We start from the raw sequence: 20,753 nt of genomic DNA on the forward strand, positions 1-20,753 counted from the left end.
AGCTTTTATGAGAGTCAGCACAGTGTAGCCCCTCTTAGTCTGCAGGAAGGGATACTCGCAAAGGTTTGAATTTGCTGCAGCTACAAGCTGTTCAGCCAAGCAGAGCGCAGCAGTCTGTCATTGGCCCGTTTCACAGACACCATCACTTTGCCATTCTGTTTCTTTTCATAAAAGCTCAGCAGTGTCAAGCAGCGGAAGTGAAAGCAAGGCAAGGGGTGGGGGGGGACAATATTCCTGGGATGTAGGAAGAGAGCAAACAGGGTTTTTTGTTTATGTACAATTGGTAACATGGGACACTATTTTGACTTTGATAAGGCCTATCAGCAAATGCAGGCAGGCACTTAAAGCCAGCTGTATGAAGGTTTCCTGCTTCTCATGCTGTCTGTCAATCTCCCTCTTCCATTCTTGGACTCTTTCGCTTCTTGGCAACACAAGACAGCAGGGTGGAGTTAATGTTGATTATGATTGGCTGGTAGCCCGACTTGTGTTATCTGCTATGAAACATGTTATAGCCCCACCCCAGATAGGGCCTGGCACTCAAACATAGCCCAGCCTACCCAGAGTTAGATCACTACCTGTGGAAACAGCCATGTATCTTTACTTTCTCTTCACAGTCTGAGCAGGCAGGTAATGTTGCAATGCGGGGAGGTTCTCAGTGACTCCAGTTACACTCCGAACAGCTTTGGAGCTATTGAGGTAGTGTCTGTTTTTGTTTGTTGGAGTCACAGGTGTATGCCCTTATACTCTGTAAATGTGACTCTACAGCATGCAGGTAGCAACTTGACACACATTCTACAATTTCACCTGCTCCTCTAAATAGGGCAGATCTGGCAGGCGACCTGTTTGTGTTGCCGCATGGCACAGCCCAGGCTCCTGGATTTCTCTCCGGAGTGACAGAACAGCAAAGCCTTGTTTACAATGGAGTTTCTTAAGAGCCTGGTTCCGGCCGTCATCTCAGGGGAGGCACCTGTTGATCATGGGGGAAGCTCACCCAAGGAGCCAGGTCCACGGCTCCTCCGCATGAAAAGACTGGGTCTGCTTGCCATGGGACAGACCATTGTAGAGGATCCGGTAGACCTAGACATTAAAGAGCATGCAAGAACGAGCTCTTCCAGACTTGCCAACAGTAACCAGTCTCGTCTCAAAGGTACTTTACTGATGCAGCAGTTATCTGTAGCAATAATAATACTGTCATTAATACCTTGGGGAAACCTCTGCTAGAGGGGTCTGTGTTGCTTCATGCGATAATCTTTATAGCTCCTCATCTTTTTTTCTAGGTAATAAGAGTTTGGTTTTGTTATTACTGTCCTTATCCGTTTATGCAAAGATGTTGTCGTAAACAGGCGGTAGGGAGACATCGTTTACATATGATCCTGGGGTCCTGTAATGTGTTTTAAGCATAATCAAACGGAGAATAAGGAGACTTGTGGTGTGGATGAAAGGTAAAATTATTGCACAGTTGTGTATGGATTAAACCAGAGAGGCACTGATATGAACTCTGTGGCCAAGTTCTAGACTCTGGTTTCTGTAAAACTGTGACCGGTCGTTCCTCTTATTGCCAGTTATTATTTGAAACTATAATATAAAAAGATAAAAGAACAGGATTTGAAATCGTTTTTTCTTATCTTTCTGCTGTGAGCGGTAATTATTAATTAGCCTATATGAGTAACAAAGGTGACATCATGGTGTGATTCCTTTGTTACTTAAATAAATAATTAGCAGTGGAAGAAAGCGGTCACTATAAAATTGTTTTCCTATTTTAAATTATGTTAAAATTGTTACTTAGTTGAGATTTCAAAACCATTTTTAGCATCTCACAGATATTGAAAACAATAGTCTCTGTATTTGTGTTTGCGAACATAGATCACTAACTTAGCATTTCCAAACTTCCACACTCCTGATAAAACAAATACATTCTTACACATTTTTTGCATCCTCTGAGTTTATTTAAATACCTCAGTGTTATTTCTTCCTTCAGTAACAACTTCTACACCAAAGTGTTATTGCTGTTACCCAGGATCTCATAGGTGTGGTTTATTATTTGCTTAGAGGAAGATTAAACATTATTTTTAAAATGGCCGGTCATCGGTCAGGATTGGTCGAGCAGAAAATTAGACAATTACGGTCTGCAGCTGATTTCTCGGTACATCCCTTAATTAAAATAAACTTTCTGCAAGTCTCCTCTAATAGTATAGTTAACAAAGCTGCTGTGAAGGAAGCTCCATCATTACGTCTCATTTTATAATGGGGAAAATAGCAGTACTCCTCACTCCCTTAGTGAGGCTATATTAAGAGAATGAGATGCTTTTTTTTTTTTTTTTTAGCGGGATTACACTTAGGTCACTACAAGCTAAATTTAGATGTTTAAGACCTGAAAGACACATTACTTCTCAGGTTCCCCTTTTCTGATTTGTGCAGCACTATGCAGATTTTTCTACCATTGTGATAGTGTATGGGCATAATGCAAGAGGAAGGTGTTTGTTAAGCTTTTTCTTTGTTCAACAAATAACATCTATGATCTGAGATTTATAAAGTTTGGTTAGATCTGAATAATTGTGGAACCTGATAAAGGGCAGATGCTTTTATTTTTAAATTATTTACTTTGACTACGATGACTATAATATGAAATTTCCTGTATATAAATTTGTGGCATAGAAAGCCACCATCTGTGGATTGATGTGTCTCATGTTGGCCTCAAATGCATTGAATAGCGTTTGGTGTAAATAAATAAAAATAATCATGGATGGCTTTTAATATTGCAGTAGCAAAGAGCATTGGAGCAAATCTTTCTCTGTTCTTTTCATAATGTCAGATTTAGCGTTTGATTTGCTAAATTAGATATTATAGACAGTGGTGAAGCTCCTTTTCTTAGCATTTAAAGAAACTGACTGGCTCCTCTGATGGATGCCACTGACATGCTTCCACATTATTTACAAATTATTTTGAATTGATTAGGCAAGAGAAAAATGAATGTTGGTTTACATTCTTATCTTTACTTATTACCCAAATAAGAGGCACAGTATTGGAGCCACCAGTCATGCTGTCTCTTACAAACGTTTTAGAGCTGTGGTCATACCTGAGTTGCTCTACAGAAGGTCTACTCTGTGTAAGAGGATACAGTAGTTGAGGGTTTAGATGTGTGGGTCTGTGTAAAGGACAGTGAGTGTGGATGAGCAGTGGGCTGATGCATCTGCTTATCTTACTATTACTTTTTGTGTTGCTGTGCTACCTGTCAGAGCATGCTAGCTGTCATGCCTGTTTGTTCATGGCTAGAGTGTGACTCAGCCCTTCCTTGCTTAAACTTAACTTTACCTGTTGGCTTTTAAACTCTGAGCCTCATCAGGCATCCAAAGTAACCCACAAAAGCAGACTTAACTAGCCTTTTTTTTTTTTTATGTCCAGTTTTGTTGGCCTGAATAGTGTAGCCATGATGGGAGTGAGCTTTACTTTAACTGCTGTACAGGTTATTAGTTATACGGAAACATGACAAAAAAGAGTGAATTCTTGTCATCCTCTTGCATCTTGTTGGCATTTTCATTGCAGAGTTGCATGGTGAGTTGAGCAGTAAAAGATGCAAGGCTGTGTCTGCATTTCTTAGGAATTATGATGTAATGTTTTATAGGCAGAGAGCCTATTCCATGGTGCAGAGATAGCATAGTTGTTTATCTTTAGTCTGAACCGATCGGCGTTAAAATCAGACGTTTAAAAGATTTTATTCTTTCCAGTTTAAGAACCTGCAGAAAATGTCAAGAAACTTAAGATTTTTCCTTCTGAAATTAAATTTCAGAGAAAATCTGCACAGATTGCTTTATAAAAAAACATTTGTTAAACTTATTCAAGCACCAAGGCAAAGTCATCTACTAACAATGTACTTTATTTTAAATTTAAACTTTGATGGTTTACATTTTAATTTCTATGAACGTATTTTGTTCCATCATTGTGTTAAATGGCCTTTAAAGACTAATATTGTTCCTTCAGTCTGTCTTGCTGAATTATCTGCTGATTTCTACCTTTTAACCTGCTGATGGTTGATCAGTTACTTTCATCCCTGTGTCGCTGTCATTTCATCCTGTGGATTTCAGATTTAAGGTTGGAGTTCGAGTTCGAGGTGGGCAATATATATCGCCGACGATAGTATTGTTAACGTTGCTTCGACGATGTGCAGTTTTACATTATTGAGTATTCATACTGTCTCGAAAAGACAACAAATGGAAGGTGCATACATGGTAAAGGAGAGGTGCATGAAAACTCTCATTGAAACAATGTGTGCCTCAGAAGCCAATCAGCAAACAGAATTCAGTCTCGTGACTCACAGCAACTAAACAATAACAATCTTCTCACACGGAGGAAATTTGCAGCAATATTCTGTCTCAGCGGATGATTCAATAGCAAGACGTGGGTCCATGTCCCTAGCCTGGAAATGGTCCGTTTTTAACGAGACTGACGTCGGTCAAAATAGCGTTATATGCAAGATGTGCTGAAAAGTGGTCACCGTGAAGAACAGTTCAACAACAAATCTGTTCTACCACTTGCGAACAAACCATACAAAAGAGTATGAGGACTACGTAAAACTTCGTGACTCTACGAGCACTACTACAGCCAAAGAAAAGACAAGTAATTCAGTACAACACAGCAAATATAAATATGGCCATTGTTGGGCAATGTTTTGCAGAAGGCCATAATATCTTTATGTGCATGTTTTGCAGTAGATGTATGAAGCACTTAAAAAATTAACAAGAGCCATTGTTCGTGTTTATCCATAGATGTCCTGATAGGCAAGTAGGGTTTGACAGCTATTTTCATTAAAAAAAAGAAAGAAAGAAAAAGGATATCGTCAGATTATCGTTATTGGAAAAAAAATAAAAAATGATCGAGATATTTTTTTTTGTCCATATCGCCCACCCCTAGTTCAAGTCAATAAACTATGTTTCGCCACGGTGTGTAGGCCACCTATACGGTAGAACACAGAATGCACATCAATATTTCCTTTGCAGTAAAGTTAGCCAAGCCTAGTATTTCATGCAGTGGATCTGTGTATCCTGAAACCGTAGTGTGCCAGGTAATCCTACCTCTCGTCCATATCATAAACTCAAAAGTGTGCTTTTACTGGAAGGCTGGAAAGTTTGTCAAAAAGGCCCAGAAATGAGAAACACAGGAGAAAACCAGAAAACCTGTTTACTTATCAGATACAGGGATGACAGCCAGCCCAGTGTTGATGTAAACATAATACAGTCATGAAAGCACCTTTTCTGTCTTACTAACTTGTGTTTAATATGTATAAGGGCCATGTAAAAAAGACCATACTTCTACATCCCAGAGGCACACCTATTTCTAAATGAAAGGGTCTGTTTTTTTTTGTGATCAGGTTTTTTAATGAGAACATTATTTGGCTGATGGGTGCAGCAGATTTATCCGCTGGAGTTTAGGGAGTGTTTTGAGCATATGACTGAACATGAAAGCGCATCTATCGGCCTGTGCTTTTGTAATGTGAGTTCTCTGAATTGTCAACAGGGCGTGTATCCAGACAGACTGGACGAACATATTCATCAAGTTTAAGTAATTATTAGTCAGTTGTATGAAAAAAAAAAAACTGTTGATGTAGCTCAGGGCTCATTCTCCACCTTGTATCACAGATGAGAAGACACATGCTGGGAGTCATTATATGGGGTTCTGCTCTAACCAGCTAACTTTCACTGAGTTTGCTGATCTGCAGATACTAATTTTAGCCAATTCCCATTTCTCTTTAGCAGCTATTAATAACAAAGCATTGTTTCACATACCTTTTGGATAAATTGGAAATTGAACGGTCTTAAGAAAAAAAAAGGTTATGTTTGTTGGACCATTTGTTTGCTGAATACTGGACCATTTGCACGTTGCTGGACGCCACTATGCCCTTTTCAACGTCATCGGCCATTTTGTACCACAAGATAGCCTGTTCCTACAAATCCCGGTGCGCACCGCGTCTGATATGACGGGGCGTCCCGAGTCTGACGTCATAAGACACTATATAGGAAGGTGCTCATTTTGAGGGCTCGCCTTCAGCTGGAGACCGTGACGCGGTGACCACGCAACTGAAGCATCATCTGGAGAAGAGTCCCGAGTGGATTTCATTTATCATTTCATTCTCCTTCGTTGGCCAACAAAAAATTCATGAACGAGGTTTCTGGAATGAGAAGGCCAGAAATTTCACTTTGCCGATCGACAAAACCAGAGTTTCAAGGAGACGACTCGCCACCCTGTTTTGTTCTAGTCGACTGTGATGGTCAGATCATATTTTCCTTTTCGCCAAGGAGGCCAGAGGACGAAGATTGACCGCTTTTCCTGAAGTTAACTGTGGACGCACATTAACTTCCAACTTCCACCCCACTCTCTCTCAACTCCGCTCAGAAGGAAGACAACGACAAGTAAAACCCATCCTTTATTTTTATTTATTTCTTAGAAAGTCTGGGCAGGGTACAGGAGGTTTTAGTGCGATGAGATTCACCATTTAATCTAATGTGTTCTGAATGATATGTGCATGCAACCTTTTATTGAAACCTTGATGTGCCGTGTTGGATGTCTGGAAGCCGCTGTGCTACCCAGCTTTGTGTGTGTTTTGCGGGGTTGTTGAACACCTGAGAGCAAGCGCAGGTGCGCTGTGAGACTGGACTGTTATAAGAACCTTTTCTTTGTCTTCAACTTTACTGCCTACTAGCTTGCCGCCAAAAGTTTTATAACGCTTTGCGTGCTCACCCCGCGCAGAGTTGGGGAAGGTTTTATGACTGAATTGCAGTTTGAGCTCCGCTCCCCACCTCCACTCACCACCACACCCCTTTGTCATATAATTTTTGCCATAACTGCTGGTTTGATCCCATTGCTGTTTTGCTTTATTTTGTTTAGTTAGATATTTTGCCTCTTTTGTGTAGAACTTTGCATGTTTGAGTAGGTGAAGATTATTAAATCAGAAGAGCGGATTGTATCAGGGCTGTGATTTAATAAATGTTCACATAGATAAACAGAAGGCGTTTTGTGTTTATTTTGTGCAAGAGTGATTTGTCAGTCAAGATAAGGTTGGAGTTCCACACGTTTCAGCAGAAACGGTTGATTAAACAGTGACATCTCTGGTAATAGTTATCAATTATTACGGAGTATTTAACAGTTGTAATTATCAAAGGCGTTGAGCCACAATTACAACACCAGAAGACATCTCTGGTCTCGATTCATAAATGAGGATTTTGGTTAAGAAATTAATGTTGTCAAATTACGATTTTTAATTATAATTATTGATAAAGATTAATTAATCAATAATCATAATTCTAACATGTTAAAGTAAAACAATGATTTGTCAAAAACCGCCAGAAGTCATAGCTGTCTGTCTTTTGTTTTAGGGTTATTTTGATATAAAAATTTCCAACAAGAAAGTGTCACTTCCCTGTTTGGTGACACAGTAGACAAGATAACACTTATATATAAGTGTTGATATCCTTTATGGAATTGTGTACCTGTGATTCAGTTTGTAATTATTTAGTTTTATTACATTGGCTGAACTTTAGTGTGCCACTGTATGCTTTCAATTGCATGGCAATTTGATGTTGATACAAATAAATGTTACTACTGAGAGACAAATAAAGGATCATTACGATTACTTTGTATATAAAGCATTATATTTTTTCAATAATATACAGCAAAAATATAGAAGGTTTAAAAACATGTCATTTAATATTTTAATATACTTTAATTTTGTGTGTTAGAATTATTTAAAACCCCTGGCATTTTGTGTTTATGGTATACCTAAGTTCCTTTGTACTCCTTTGTTTCTGTGTTTTTGTCAACTTAATGTGTACCATGTTCTGTTTTTGTTGTTCTTAATAAAGTTTGGAAAACAAGACTGGAGCCTTGCGTGGTTCGAACTGTGCGCCTGGAAAGCGAATCTTGACGGGGGAGCTCAGACTGACAGAGCACCATCACTGGGCTGTCTCTGTTCGAGAAGCTAATATTTAAACAGATAATGTTATTTTATGTCGTCTGGGAGGTTTACTATTTCACTGTTGCAAATACAGGAGTTTATGTTTGCCTTGTTGGCTAAGGAGGTTACCATACGCTTTTTTCCTGGCTGCACTCGCCATGTTAGTAGAGTTTAAATGTCCAGCAGCAACTCAAAGGGGAGGGGTCTCTGTTATTGAAGCGCTGCTGCCGCTAAAAGTGCGACAATTTGTGCAAATAAAAATAGGTCAGGTTTTATAGATTTTTACGCAAATGAGTTCCTTTTAAATAATCCATAGTTTTTTTACATTGATATTTCACTTGTTTTGACAACCTTACTTTGTATCACTGAAAATGTGCAAATAAAGTAAAGTGGTCCATGTTAAACGTCAGATCGAGTGTAGCTCCTTACTTTAAAGTTCCTGTGAGATGCTTTTCCTTCAAATGCAGAAATTGAAATAAAGCATCTTAATATCGAAGAAACTGGGGCTAAATTGACATAAGGATTCCAGGATAAGACGTGATAAAAGACAATTGTGGCACAAAATAAGAATATTTCGATGTTAAATTTTGCAAGTCCAAAGTCGCCCGGAAATGACATGAAAGGGGAAGTCTCTGGTCATTCATTGTGTGAGGGTCAATGATAAACGGTTCACATAGACGCCAAGTTGCATTAAAAACAGCGTTCATATCGGCAGTTATTGTTCATAATAAAAAATCCGAAATTATTATTTTTATTAAAATAAGATAAATTACAGGTGCATACAATATATTTAAAGGAATGATTCTCTAAAGATTCTGATATAAAGTTAAGAAAAATGACACCAGGTAGTGTCTTCAGATCTTGAATCATCTCTTGTGCCTGCTACTTCTGCTCCATCCTGTTAACGTCTTCTCCGATTGTTTCACTCAGTGCCATATTTACTGTAACCCTGAATTTACACTGTATCTGCTCCGGTCCGGTCCGCTGCAAAGCCCAGAGGAGCTCCAAGAACCATACGCAGATCGCTCAATAAAAGCCAGTGATAAATGCAGTAGCAAGTCCAAAACAACTTATTCTGTGGAAGTTAAACCAGTTAAACTGCTTCATTTTTCATTTTATGCATCCAGATATTTTCATGCGTTTTGTTCTACAATGTGTGAGTAGCTACACTGAGTGCAGTGAAGCTATTTTTGTTGCTTAGTTTTGTGCATTTAATGTTTAATTGCTTGGTTTATAAAACCTTAGTTAAACCAGTAACTGATCTAATTGATCTAATGTTAACAACTGCTAATATATCCACGTGTATATATTTTAAATATATGTCTGCATTAATTAGACTAAATCTAGTCCGTCTTTAGTGAATTATTTTGAAAATGCGGATGTTGTTCTCGTTCTGTTTCCTGGTGGTGTGGCATGATTCATGCATATTGACTCCTGCATCCGGCAAATATAGACTCTGGTCGGCGTCCGCAGGTCGCAGCACTTGTGCTCTGCCATCTGATGATTTTGACTTTGTTCTTCTGGCTCTGCTACGTCTGTCTGTAATAGAGACTGAAATATTTCTAAAGAAATATCCGTTTCTTCGCTGCTGTCTGTGTTGCTAGTCATTGTAGCAGCAGTCAATTTACCTGCAGGGGTTCCCCTTTGACGTCATAAAAGAGCGCAACAAATTTGCAAAGTAGTAGTCTGGAATGCCTTTTTAGTGAAATTTATAATCATATATCTCAACAACCGTTCATTTCAGTGGCATAAATTTACTTTTTAAAATATTTTTGTCAATGTTTCCTTTCCATAAATGTAGTTGGATTTATTCTGAAAATTCAATGTCACAGATACTTTAACTCTGGGATTTCAAAGAGACTGCCAACATTTCCATCATATTCCATGACAGACAAATGTTGAAAGTTTAAAGGAATAAACAGTTAATTTCCTGTAATTCATTCATTCTTCTATCTGCTGTGTCGCTTTCTCTTGTGCTCTTGCAGCCTGAATGAACTGCAGACATGTCTCGACGTGTTCTAGAAAATAGTTTCCTTTTCTAATAGTTTCCTGATTTCCAAAAGCTGTTTACATCTCTGGGACTTCAAATTTAACCACCTCAATGATGATAATAATAATAATAATAATAATAATAGCTAACTTAGTGCCTTCTTCACTCAGTAGCAACTTCTTTATCAAGTTATCAGGGTGACTTGGTAGCTCTTTTCTAATGTTCTTCACCGATCTGAAGAAGTTTAGATGTTTTTGTCTGGGCTGTCTACAATATATCTTAAAGCATAAACAATTGTGTGATTGTTTTTTTAGGATTAATAGTTTCAGCAAGTGCAGTTTTAAAAACATTTCCTGTTATGTCCTAATTCAACATTTCCCTGCATGTAAAGATAAAACTGTGGCATAAAGTTGAGAAATGGCTGTTTTTGGTTTGAGCAGCATGTGGAAGCAAGAAGCCGTGTGTCTGTTATAAAGTTGTGCTGCCTACTCAGACGGCTGTTATGGATGTTAATGTTGTGTCCTCTGCAGCCCAGGCATCACTGAGGAGGTCAGGGATTGAATTACAGCTTCTATCGATTATTGTTCCCACCGCTGCCCTTCAGAAAAGACCGGGACAGGAAATGCATCCTCCACCCTGTGGGCTCCTGGGAGGAGAAGCTCCTCTCTACCCACTGCAGGCAGGATAGCTAAATGCCAGTCACTTCTCCCACTTTGTGATTAGAGATGCTGTAACCGGCCTTGGGTTGTGCATTTGGTTGAGATTATTTGATCAGTGAGCTCGTCTTTCCAGGAAGTTGGTTATAATGTTTATTTGAAATCCTCAAATTGCGTCAGCTGTCCTAGCTGTAAGGTTCTGGCTCTCAGCTTTAATGTTCCTGGGGAAATGATCTAAGCGCTGCATTCCTTAAACAATAAAGCTGGTTTACAGAAAACAATACCTGTACGTTGTATGTTGGCTGGCTTGCTGATAATCATAACAAGAGTTCAGGTTTTATTGTTAAACATTATTTGTTTTGGCTTCGTCTAAATCTTTGTTCCTGCTAAAGTAATTCATCACAAAATTGTTTGTTTTAGGTATGCTACTCGTGTGAATCTTAGCTAAGTACAGGACAACTTGACCTGTTTTCACACATACCATCCTTCCCCTGAGTTTTTGAAATACTGCTCGAAGGGGTTGCAATTGAGAATGGGCAATTCCAAATGAGATGTTGGTTTTACCCAGCCAGTACCTCAGTACAGCTGCAGGTAAGGTCAGGTAAAATATAAACTGATATCATTTGGTGAATTCATGTCCATTAAGCAGATAGGATGATGAAGCTTTGCACTTTTTGTGTTTGTTGAGATGTTTTTTGTTACTAAACTCACCTTAACCCTAGTAACTACAACCCAGTGCATCTGGCCAGTGCAAATCATTTTCAAATAGAGGAATGCACTGCACAACCATCGGCAAGATGTTTGTCATCAATTTGATGTGAACATACAATTGGAGTTGTATAGGGCTGCAGCTAATGATTATCTTGATATGTGATTAATCTGTTGATTATTTTTTCAATTAATAACCGGATAGTAAAAGGTGCTTAATAGGAGATTGTTTTACAGAATTTGTACCAGGTGAAGCTAAAACTATGCCACTTTAGGACTTCTGGATAGAGCATATTTCCAGACAAAGAATGCTTGTCATCTTAAATGCTATGTGTGTGTGTGTGTTCCTGTCTTGGCATCACAGTGAGAACCATTTTCCCGATTTCACCATCAAATTGAGGACTGTTTGTAACAAAGTGAGGACATTTTGCTGGTCCTCACGACCTATTTTGCTAACGGTTGGGTTTAGGACTAAGGTGTGAATTGAGTTTAGGTTAAGGTTAGGGTTAGGTAAGCATTGGTAATAGTTAGGTTTAGGGTTATTGTCAAGGTTAGGGCATAGAAAGGGTTGAAAATGACTGAAAATCAATGGAAGTCAATGGGAGTCAACAGATGATCCTCACTACATATAGCAAAACAAGTGTGTGTGTGTGTGTGTTCCTGTCTTGGCATCACAGTGAGAACCATTTTCCCGATTTCACCATCAAATTGAGGACCGTTTGTACCAAAGTGAGGACATTTTGCTGGTCCTCACGACCTATTTTGCTAACGGTTAGGTTTAGGACTAAGGTGTGAATTGACTTTAGGTTAAGGTTAGGGTTAGGCATGCACTGGTAATGGTTAGGTTTAGGGTTATTGTCAGGGTTAGGGCATAGAAAGGGTTGAAAATGACTGAAAATCAATGGGAGTCAACACATGGTCCTCACTACATATAGCAAAACAAGAGTGTGTGTGTGTGTGTGTGTGTGTGTGTATATATACAGGGGTTGGACAATGAAACTGAAACACCTGGTTTTAGACCACAATAATTTATTAGTATGGTGTAGGGCCTCCTTTTGCGGCCAATACAGCATCAATTCATCTTGGGAATGACATATACAAGTCCTGCACAGTGGTCAGAGGGATTTTAAGCCATTCTTCTTGCAGGATATTGGCCAGATCACTACGTGATACTGGTGGAGGAAAACGTTTCCTGATTCGCTCCTCCAAAACACCCCAAAGTGGCTCAATAATATTTAGGTTCAACTTCACTTTCATGTTCATCAAACCAATCTTTCACCAGTCTTGCTGTGTGTATTGGTGCATTGTCATCCTGATACACGGCACCGCCTTCAGGATACAATGTTTGAACCATTGGATGCACGTGGTCCTCAAGAATGGTTCAGTAGTCCTTGGCAGTGATGCGCCCATCTAGCACAAGTATTGGGCCAAGGGAATGCCATGATATGGCAGCCCAAACCATCAATGATCCACCCCCATGCTTCACTCTGGGCATGCAACAGTCTGGGTGGTACGCTTCTTTGGGGCTTCTCCGCACCGTAACTCTCCCGGATGTGGGGAAAACAGTAAAGGTGGACTCATCAGAGAACAATACATGTTTCACATTGTCCACAGCCCAAGATTTGCGATCCTTGCACCATTGAAACCGACGTTTGGCATTGGCATGAGTGACCAAAGGTTTGGCTATAGCAGCCCAGCCGTGTATATTGACCCTGTGGAGCTCCTGACGGACAGTTCTGGTGGAAACAGGAGAGTTGAGGTGCACATTTAATTCTGCCGTGATTTGGGCAGCCGTGGTTTTATGTTTTTTGGATACAATCCGGGTTAGCACCCGAACATCCCTTTCAGACAGCTTCCTCTTGCATCCACAGTTAATCCTGTTGGATGTGGTTCATCCTTCTTGGTGGTATGCTGACATTACCCTGGATACCATGGCTCTTGATACATCACAAATACTTGCTGTCTTGGTCAAAGATGCGCCAGCAAGACGTGCATCAACAATTTGTCCTCTTTTGAACTCTGGTATGTCACCCATAATGTTGTGTGCATTTCAATATTTTGAACAAAACTGTGCTCTTACCCTGCTAATTGAACCTTCACACTCTGCTCTTACTGGTGCAATGTGCAATCAATGAAGACTGGTTACCAGGCTGGTCCAATTTAGCCATGAAACCTCCCACACTAAAATGACAGGTGTTTCAGTTTCATTGTCCAACCCCTGTATATACTCACACACACACATTATGGAACCTTTTTTAACATTTCTTACCGGGGATTATTAGTGTGTAGTGTTTTGATTGACGAAATGAATTTAATCCATTTTGGACCATAGCTGTAATGTAAAATGTGGATAAAGTGAAGCGTTTTGTTTGTTTTTTTTTTTTTTTTTTTGCTTCTTGTTGTTGAGCAATGAAAAATCATAATGTAGCGATACCAGAGGTTTAGAAATTACATGAGAGGAACAATTACAGAAGCCAGTGGTTCCCCCTTAGATTTATGCAAGTGGTACTTTAGCTAACCTAGAGACCGCTGCTTAAACATTAACAATGTGTTTTCTATGTTAGTTTTATCATCTTCTCATATGAAAACATCCTTGTTGGGGTTTAAACCACCGCAGGCTGTTTTTTCCGATTTAGGATTTATCACTTGTGCATTGATGTCTAAATATGGCTTCCAGTCTACAGATAGTTTAACCATGATAAGACTACACCATAATCAGATGTAGGGGGTGTCAAAGGGCTATAATGGCATGCTTTTAATTTTGGTTTCTTTTAAGTACAATTTTGGCATTGTGGAAAATGTTTCTTAGTAGCAATTGGCCAGAGTTGCAAGTGACATCAATTTGCTTATTTAGCTCTCTGAATAGTAAGAGCAAATTGCCTAAAACCCCCAAATTTAAGGCCGCTATAATTCCAAACCATCTGTGCCCTGTGTCACAAGGCAGCGTTTCACAGCAGAGGATTGCTTCAGACCTGCACAAACCGGGGTATGACAAAGCATCTGTTTGTGTTGTGTTTGTTAGCAGTGAGTCCGGCCCCGTTTTGCATAACTTGTGTAGTGGTGGACATGTGATGGAGGGAGAGACTGTGGGGGAGAGCGAGAAATAATGACAAAACTCGAAGAACACAAAGAGCATTTGTGTTTCTGTAACTTTCCCACTGCTTTTTCTGCTCAGATTGTTTTGATAACAAACTTAATCGTGCCCTTGACTACAAATGGTTGGATGTCATGTGGATCTGTTTATAGGTCTTTGCATGGGTAGAAATGACCTGGCAGCAACACCACATTACAGCATCAGCTAACCCTCTGTGAGTGGTTGTACCTTTTCCATTCACACAAACTGAATATTGTGTATTTAGTTTTAATACAGTGTGCATTCAGGTCATTTATTTGCATGTTTCTGTGTTTGGTAGCTTTCAGAATGAGCAGTGATGTAATGCATGAGGTTTTGTGGAGGAAGAAACTGCATATTCTGTTTTTGTGCAACTTTGCTCGGTGTACTTTATTTTAAAATCAAACATATTACAGTTAATTAGTATAATATACACATATTTAAATGTGTTCAAGCAACACATGAGTTGGAATACATATATTGGTGTATCCACACCTATGTGCAGTATGTACACTGCCTTTCTTATCCTCCCATTCTATGCCTTCCCTCCCACTGCAGTGAGGAATGATGCATCAGTGCTGCTGTGGAGCTTACAGGAAGTGTTGCTTTGATAGGCCAGTGGGGAGGCAGCACAGTAGTAGCTCTGACATGCGTATGCATCGCTGATCCACAGCCAGGAAACACTCGCAGCATTTTGATGACATCACCCGCCCCCACTTTGCGCTCTTGCCTCCCAGCGTTTGCTATTGAATCAAGCGCTCTCTCTCTGCCTGACAGAAAAGAGCAGTAAGGGAGTCAGTTAGAGAACAAGAGCTCGCTCGAGGGAGGAGGGGCTGGCCATGAACGAATAGCAGGGTAGAGAGAGATGGGGCGGGGGAAGAAGGAGGGTTTCTGACAGTGTTAGCAGGCTACAACTGGGACACACATAACACACAGGAAGACAGAAGGAGATTGGATATTACTAACCCTTTATGTTGCCGTGGTTTCTTCTTCTATGATGAGCAAAAGTTCCTGTGCACTTTTTGTCCTTTAGCGTTTCTGGATTGTTCTGTGCTGAAATGGGGATGAGGGACTCTGTGGACTGGCAACTGTGCAGCAGGAGCTGGGTTGGAGTACTTTTCTAACTGTGCTTATCAAATAGTAAAGATTTGCCTTTTCAGTTGCCTGGTAGGCGAAAAGGAAAAACCTCTAACATTAAAACTGTCTTAACGGTTCTTTTAGGATGTCTTGTTTTAATTTCTCCTGCGGGTGGTAGTGTCCAGCGACGGTAGAGAAGAGGAGCTGACGAGGAAGAGTTGCTAGAATTTATTGAATGGTGTGTGGCAGGTGAATATTTTTGAGCAGAATAAACTGCTGGGATTTTCCACGAGATGTCCTAAAATGAAAACACCTGGAACCCTGTGAGCACCCTGCTTTACGAGCCTTAATTTTTGCAAGCCGCCATGCTAAGCCTGCAGGATTCGGTCTTCTTTGAGATCAGCATCAAATCTCTCCTGAAGTCCTGGAGTAGCAGCTGTGAGTACCCTACCAAGCGAGCATACATGTTTACATACCGTACTCAGTACCTCCAGACTTATCTATCCCCAGCACTTTTTGTACATGCCTGCATGCAAGTCATGATTGGAGTTTTCTTATCTCATCTGTATATAAAAAAAGTTGCCAAGACAAGCGATATTGTTTAGTCCCAGTTTCTTCGGGCTTGCTTAAGGTTGTATTCAGGTGGTGGCAATAGAAGTTCTCCTTTGGCAGAGTACCACCTCCTCCCACCCTTCCCACCCTACCCCCATCATTATTGCTGAGGCTCCTGGTTGTCCCAACACTAATCTTTCTCCTGATGAGCATGCACTGATTAAGGATGCAATTAGACCTGGAATTGTTTCTTTGAAGATGTTCAATCTTATATCTTACTCTTGCATCTTTTGAAACTTCTTATCCTAATTTCCAAATCACGATTTAGTCTTCGTGAACAGCACTCAACAAATTCTGGTTCCCAACCCTAACACTTTTGTAAACCACCTCCTGCTTTCCTTGGGAGCAGCTAATGTTTCCCGGCTATCGATCTGTCTTTTAGCTTCCTCCTATTAGCTTTCTATGCATTAGAAATCAAAAACCACTTCCTCTTCAGTGTCATCGAAAGACATTTATAGGTGAGCGCTGTCTACAGCCTAAATTAAACCATGAGATATTTAACACAAATTGTACTAAACATCTAGGTATACATCCATTTTAAACATATGATTTATTCAAAGAATTTAAGTTATTGTTATTTGTTGCCTTAAAAACCACAGCTCTGCAGAATATATATATATATATATACATATATATATATATATATCTGGAAAATAGAAACAGGCGCAATATAAAAAGGGATATGAAAAGTATGTGGATGACAGAATATTATTACTTTGTCATTTACATATTATTATTACTATTATTATTATTGTTATTATTATTAAAAGTTGAGACAAGAATTTCTGCTTTTAAAACCAGCAGAAGAAATTCAGATTGGTTTGGTCTCCAATAATTAAATACATCCCTTGGTGGCGAAGGGGGTCTGCGATTTGCCAAGCATGCTTGAACACAACAGGAAATTTAGTCTCTGTTCTCTTTGCCTCTAAAGCCTAATTGCAAATATCAGGGATGTCCCAATCAGCATTTTTTTTTATACCCAATACTGATCCAAGCGAAAGATTAGAAATTTGCATATGTGGCATCCCAGTCATATGCAGTGAATTAGAATATTTTCGAAACGTTTGCTTTTCAGTAACATAATTCACTAAGTCTTCATTACGCACAAATTATTGTTTTAAGCCTTTATTTGTGTTAATTATGAGGATGTTTTGCTTACAGCTAATGAAAACACCACATTTAAGATTAGAATATTACCAGTAGACCAATAGATCAGACCAATAAGAAACATTTTCATCCAGAAATATGGGCCTAATGAAAGTATGTCTAATACCTGCATGAAGGTTTTTATTTGGGAAACGAGCCTCATCAGAACAAATATTCTAATTAAATATGACTGAACTAGAACAGCGGTGATCTACAAAGTGTGTGAACAAAACTTGCAGAATAGGTTGCTCTTTGCTTCATAGACTGCATAAAGCGGCTTGCTTTGAACTGCAGCTTTGTCCTTCAGCGGCAAATATCTCAGCGCAGTGGTCAGGAAGCTGCAGCAGCCAGTGCAGTTTCTCTGTAAAGGGTTAAAAATGCTTCGATTTTAAGGGTCAACAAAATAATATCTGCAGTCTATGATGCAATTTTGCAAGCTGTGCATTGCGTAAAATTGTGTAAGATCATATGTTAATATCTCAAGTTCAGAAGTTGCCTTTAAATTGTTTAAATAATATCACAATTAATTATTTTCCTTAAATCTTTTCCATCATTGTGTTGTAATAGTCTTCGTATGTAGAAACTGAGCTGAACAACCATTGTTCATGGCAGGCCTACCTCCCGTCCCTCTTTATGTTGCCAGCTTCTGAAAGGAGACACTTGAACGCTGTGCAAAGACAACCTGAACCAGCCAGATCCAGGTTATCGTCTACACCCACAGAGGAAGACAGAAACTAAAGCAGTGCAGAACACAGTCCATCAGTGTCATTTCTTACACATAAATACAGCTTCATGTTTTCATACCCAATAAGTTTTTTCCTTTTTTTCACATTGCAAACCTGGACTTTACTGACTCACCCACACTGTCTTAAGATTTAAACATTTAAATAAATGTTTAATAAATGTAGGTTTAAGTAACCTCTTTGCCTGCCCTCTTCCTGGAGAAGTATGTGGGAGCCTGAACTCCACAACCCAAATTAGGCTATTTGACTTGTAAATTACGCACCATTATCCTAAGTAAATAATCTTTCATTTCTGGTGGACCCATTAAGTGAGGCATATTTTTTCATATTAATACATTGTAGCTATTGCTGAACTTGTCAGATTTGGTCGCCCTGACAACATGATGCCATGTGGTAATCCTTCCAGATTATATTCTCTCGCTGAAGGTAGTAAATAGTTTAAATAATAACTGGATCCCTGAAATGCTGGCTTTTTAACAATTAGAATGTTGACAGTACAGGTGAATTTTATTCCTGCATCTAATTTTAAGTAAAAAAAGGAGTATAGCTCTGGACAACAGTTTTTATTCCTCATGATACTTGTGAACTGTATTTAAAGTTTAGACATTTATTGACAAATCCATTTTTAGTTTATGAGGCAGCATGCCTTAGGCGGACCCTACTGTTGTAGACTGATGTAATGTCAGCCCCTGGAAATAAACTGGGTTTACTGTAAACCTTTTCAGATATGCTTTATTTTAGAGTATTGAAAGTGCAGACCAAACCAGTATCAACTTGCCAGGCACTGTGCATGTTGCTACATAATTGTAGAATTGGTGCAGCCACACCATATAAACATTGGCAGTAATTCTTTTGTCTCTAAAAAGTGGATGCACTCTCGGCCCTACATTCCGACAGTTTATGTGTGCGTGTGTCGCTATGAGTGTGTGTGTGCCCGTGTGTTCGCGCGTATGTGTGTTTTGGGTTGTTGTTTCTTGTTGTCCTGCCAGGGGAATTGAGCAGGCGTTTGGGAGGGCTTGTTTCAATGACAAGGTGGAGTCGCTGCTGTTTGCTGTTATAGTTGTGTAACCATATGTGGAGCTAATTTTCCAGGGAACTCTTGCAGAAACTTGTGGCATCAGAAAGTTGAATCGCTCAGACTGAATCTGTATTCCTGTAATTTGGCTGTAAATGTATTGGTTTGAAACTGAATTAGTTTGCTTTGAAAATATATAGTATTTTTAATTGTATTGGAAATCCAGTTGGATTACTTTCATATTTAGTTCTATCATTCAATTTCATTTCCAAAATTCAGTTATGTTGTGTCACACACCCGGGTCCTTAAGGGAAACCATAGACTAATTAAACACAAATTCACGGATGTCATTCACTATTGCTGTGTCCAAATTCAGGGGCTGCATCCTTTGAAGCTCGCATTCGTAGGCCGATGAGGTCATAGCGAGGTGACGAAGGCTGTCCAGATTTGAAGGCTCCTCCAAATGCCTCCAACAAATGTGTCTTTTCCCCCCCCAGATTTCAAGGGTATAATAATATAACACCGTAAATAAAATACATTGATGACAAATACTATTTGTTTAATTTATCTGTAAAGCTTGTAACAACTTAAACACTAACATGTTAATGTTCTGAACAAAGTTTGAATAGATTTATTTGTAGAGCATAATAATGATAATAAATAACCCAAACATTAACATTCGCTATCATGTGACTGAATTATTTCTGTGTTTAACTTCCACCGATGGGGGAGTCCCAGCGGGAGGTTGAAAACAGTGTGCCGGGAGTCGGCTGGTCTCGCCGGATTTAAACGCAGTTTCAAACTGAAATTTGGAACTGAAAGCGAAAGCAGTCAAACTCAATTTTCAGTACAACAAAATACATTTTCAAAGCAAATTAATTCAGTTTGAAACCATTAAATTCAGTTTCAATTTGAGGAAATTAATGTTTAAATCAATGCATTTAATTTCAAACTAAGTAAATACAGATTCAGTCTGAGTAATTTAACTTCAGTTACTGATGGCACAGGTTTCTGCCCATAGTAGACCTCATGCACCAGAATGTGATAACTATATTGACACAGAGCATTTAGCAGTAGCTTTTGAGTTCTGGCATTATAAGAGGATTTTAATACTTTGTTTGTTTTGTCTCCTGCACTTTGTGACTTGTCCATCTTACCACCTCTTTACCTTCTAAAACTTTTTATGCTGCATTGAACAATTGTCACCAAATATATTACAGGGAGAGAAAACCTGAACACATGGGACTTAAATACACAGAAAGACTGCTGGTTATAGTTACAGGCTGAGATATGATATTAAATACATTTTAAAATATCAACTCTCTAAAAATGTTCTTGTTTTAAAATATTGACAAAACCCATATTTTACAGAGTATCCACTCTAACACACTTGTTTTGTCATCTCTTGGCTTAACATGAATAATATTAAATAATTAAAGTAAATGTTCTTGATTATAGTTCTTTATGAGAAATTGAAATCTGTATTAACATGTTAAAGTTCTGCAAACCAAGAAATTGGCCACATTACTCTAATCAGTGGATTTTTTAAAATTTCAAACCAATTTTGACCTTTTGCATACAAAGGAAAAAACTGGAAATTAAATGTTGGTTCTGGTATAAAACCTTGAGTTTTTGTTATTATTTTCGATGATTTGTTCTCTGTGGGTTGGGTTTAGCTAGAGGATTCTTAGCTTGGCATGCCACACATGACTGGCATGTCCCAGGGAGAAACAAAGAGGGCTTGAGTGG

At 39.0% G+C, this 20,753-nt stretch overlaps 1 protein-coding gene across 6 annotated transcripts in view; it reads left to right on the forward strand.

Annotated features, from left to right (window-relative positions):
• The first annotated feature begins 1,128 nt into the window (after positions 1–1,128).
• The window catches only part of fryl (furry homolog, like), an 80,255-nt gene continuing 60,630 nt past the window's right edge, over positions 1,129–20,753 (forward strand). For 3 of the 6 annotated variants that reach the window (XM_047375380.1, XM_047375381.1, XM_047375383.1), the window contains exon 1: positions 15,362–15,926. In XM_047375380.1, the coding sequence (XP_047231336.1) occupies positions 15,854–15,926 (73 nt within the window). In that variant the 5' untranslated portion in view covers positions 15,362–15,853. Of the gene's footprint in view, positions 1,148–15,361; positions 15,927–20,753 lie in introns of those variants that run through there. The other 3 variants (XM_047375377.1, XM_047375378.1, XM_047375379.1) reach the window with 2 other exon arrangements.

The sequence above is a fragment of the Girardinichthys multiradiatus genome, chromosome 9, assembly GCF_021462225.1.
Source record: "Girardinichthys multiradiatus isolate DD_20200921_A chromosome 9, DD_fGirMul_XY1, whole genome shotgun sequence".
Lineage (NCBI taxonomy): Eukaryota > Metazoa > Chordata > Actinopteri > Cyprinodontiformes > Goodeidae > Girardinichthys > Girardinichthys multiradiatus.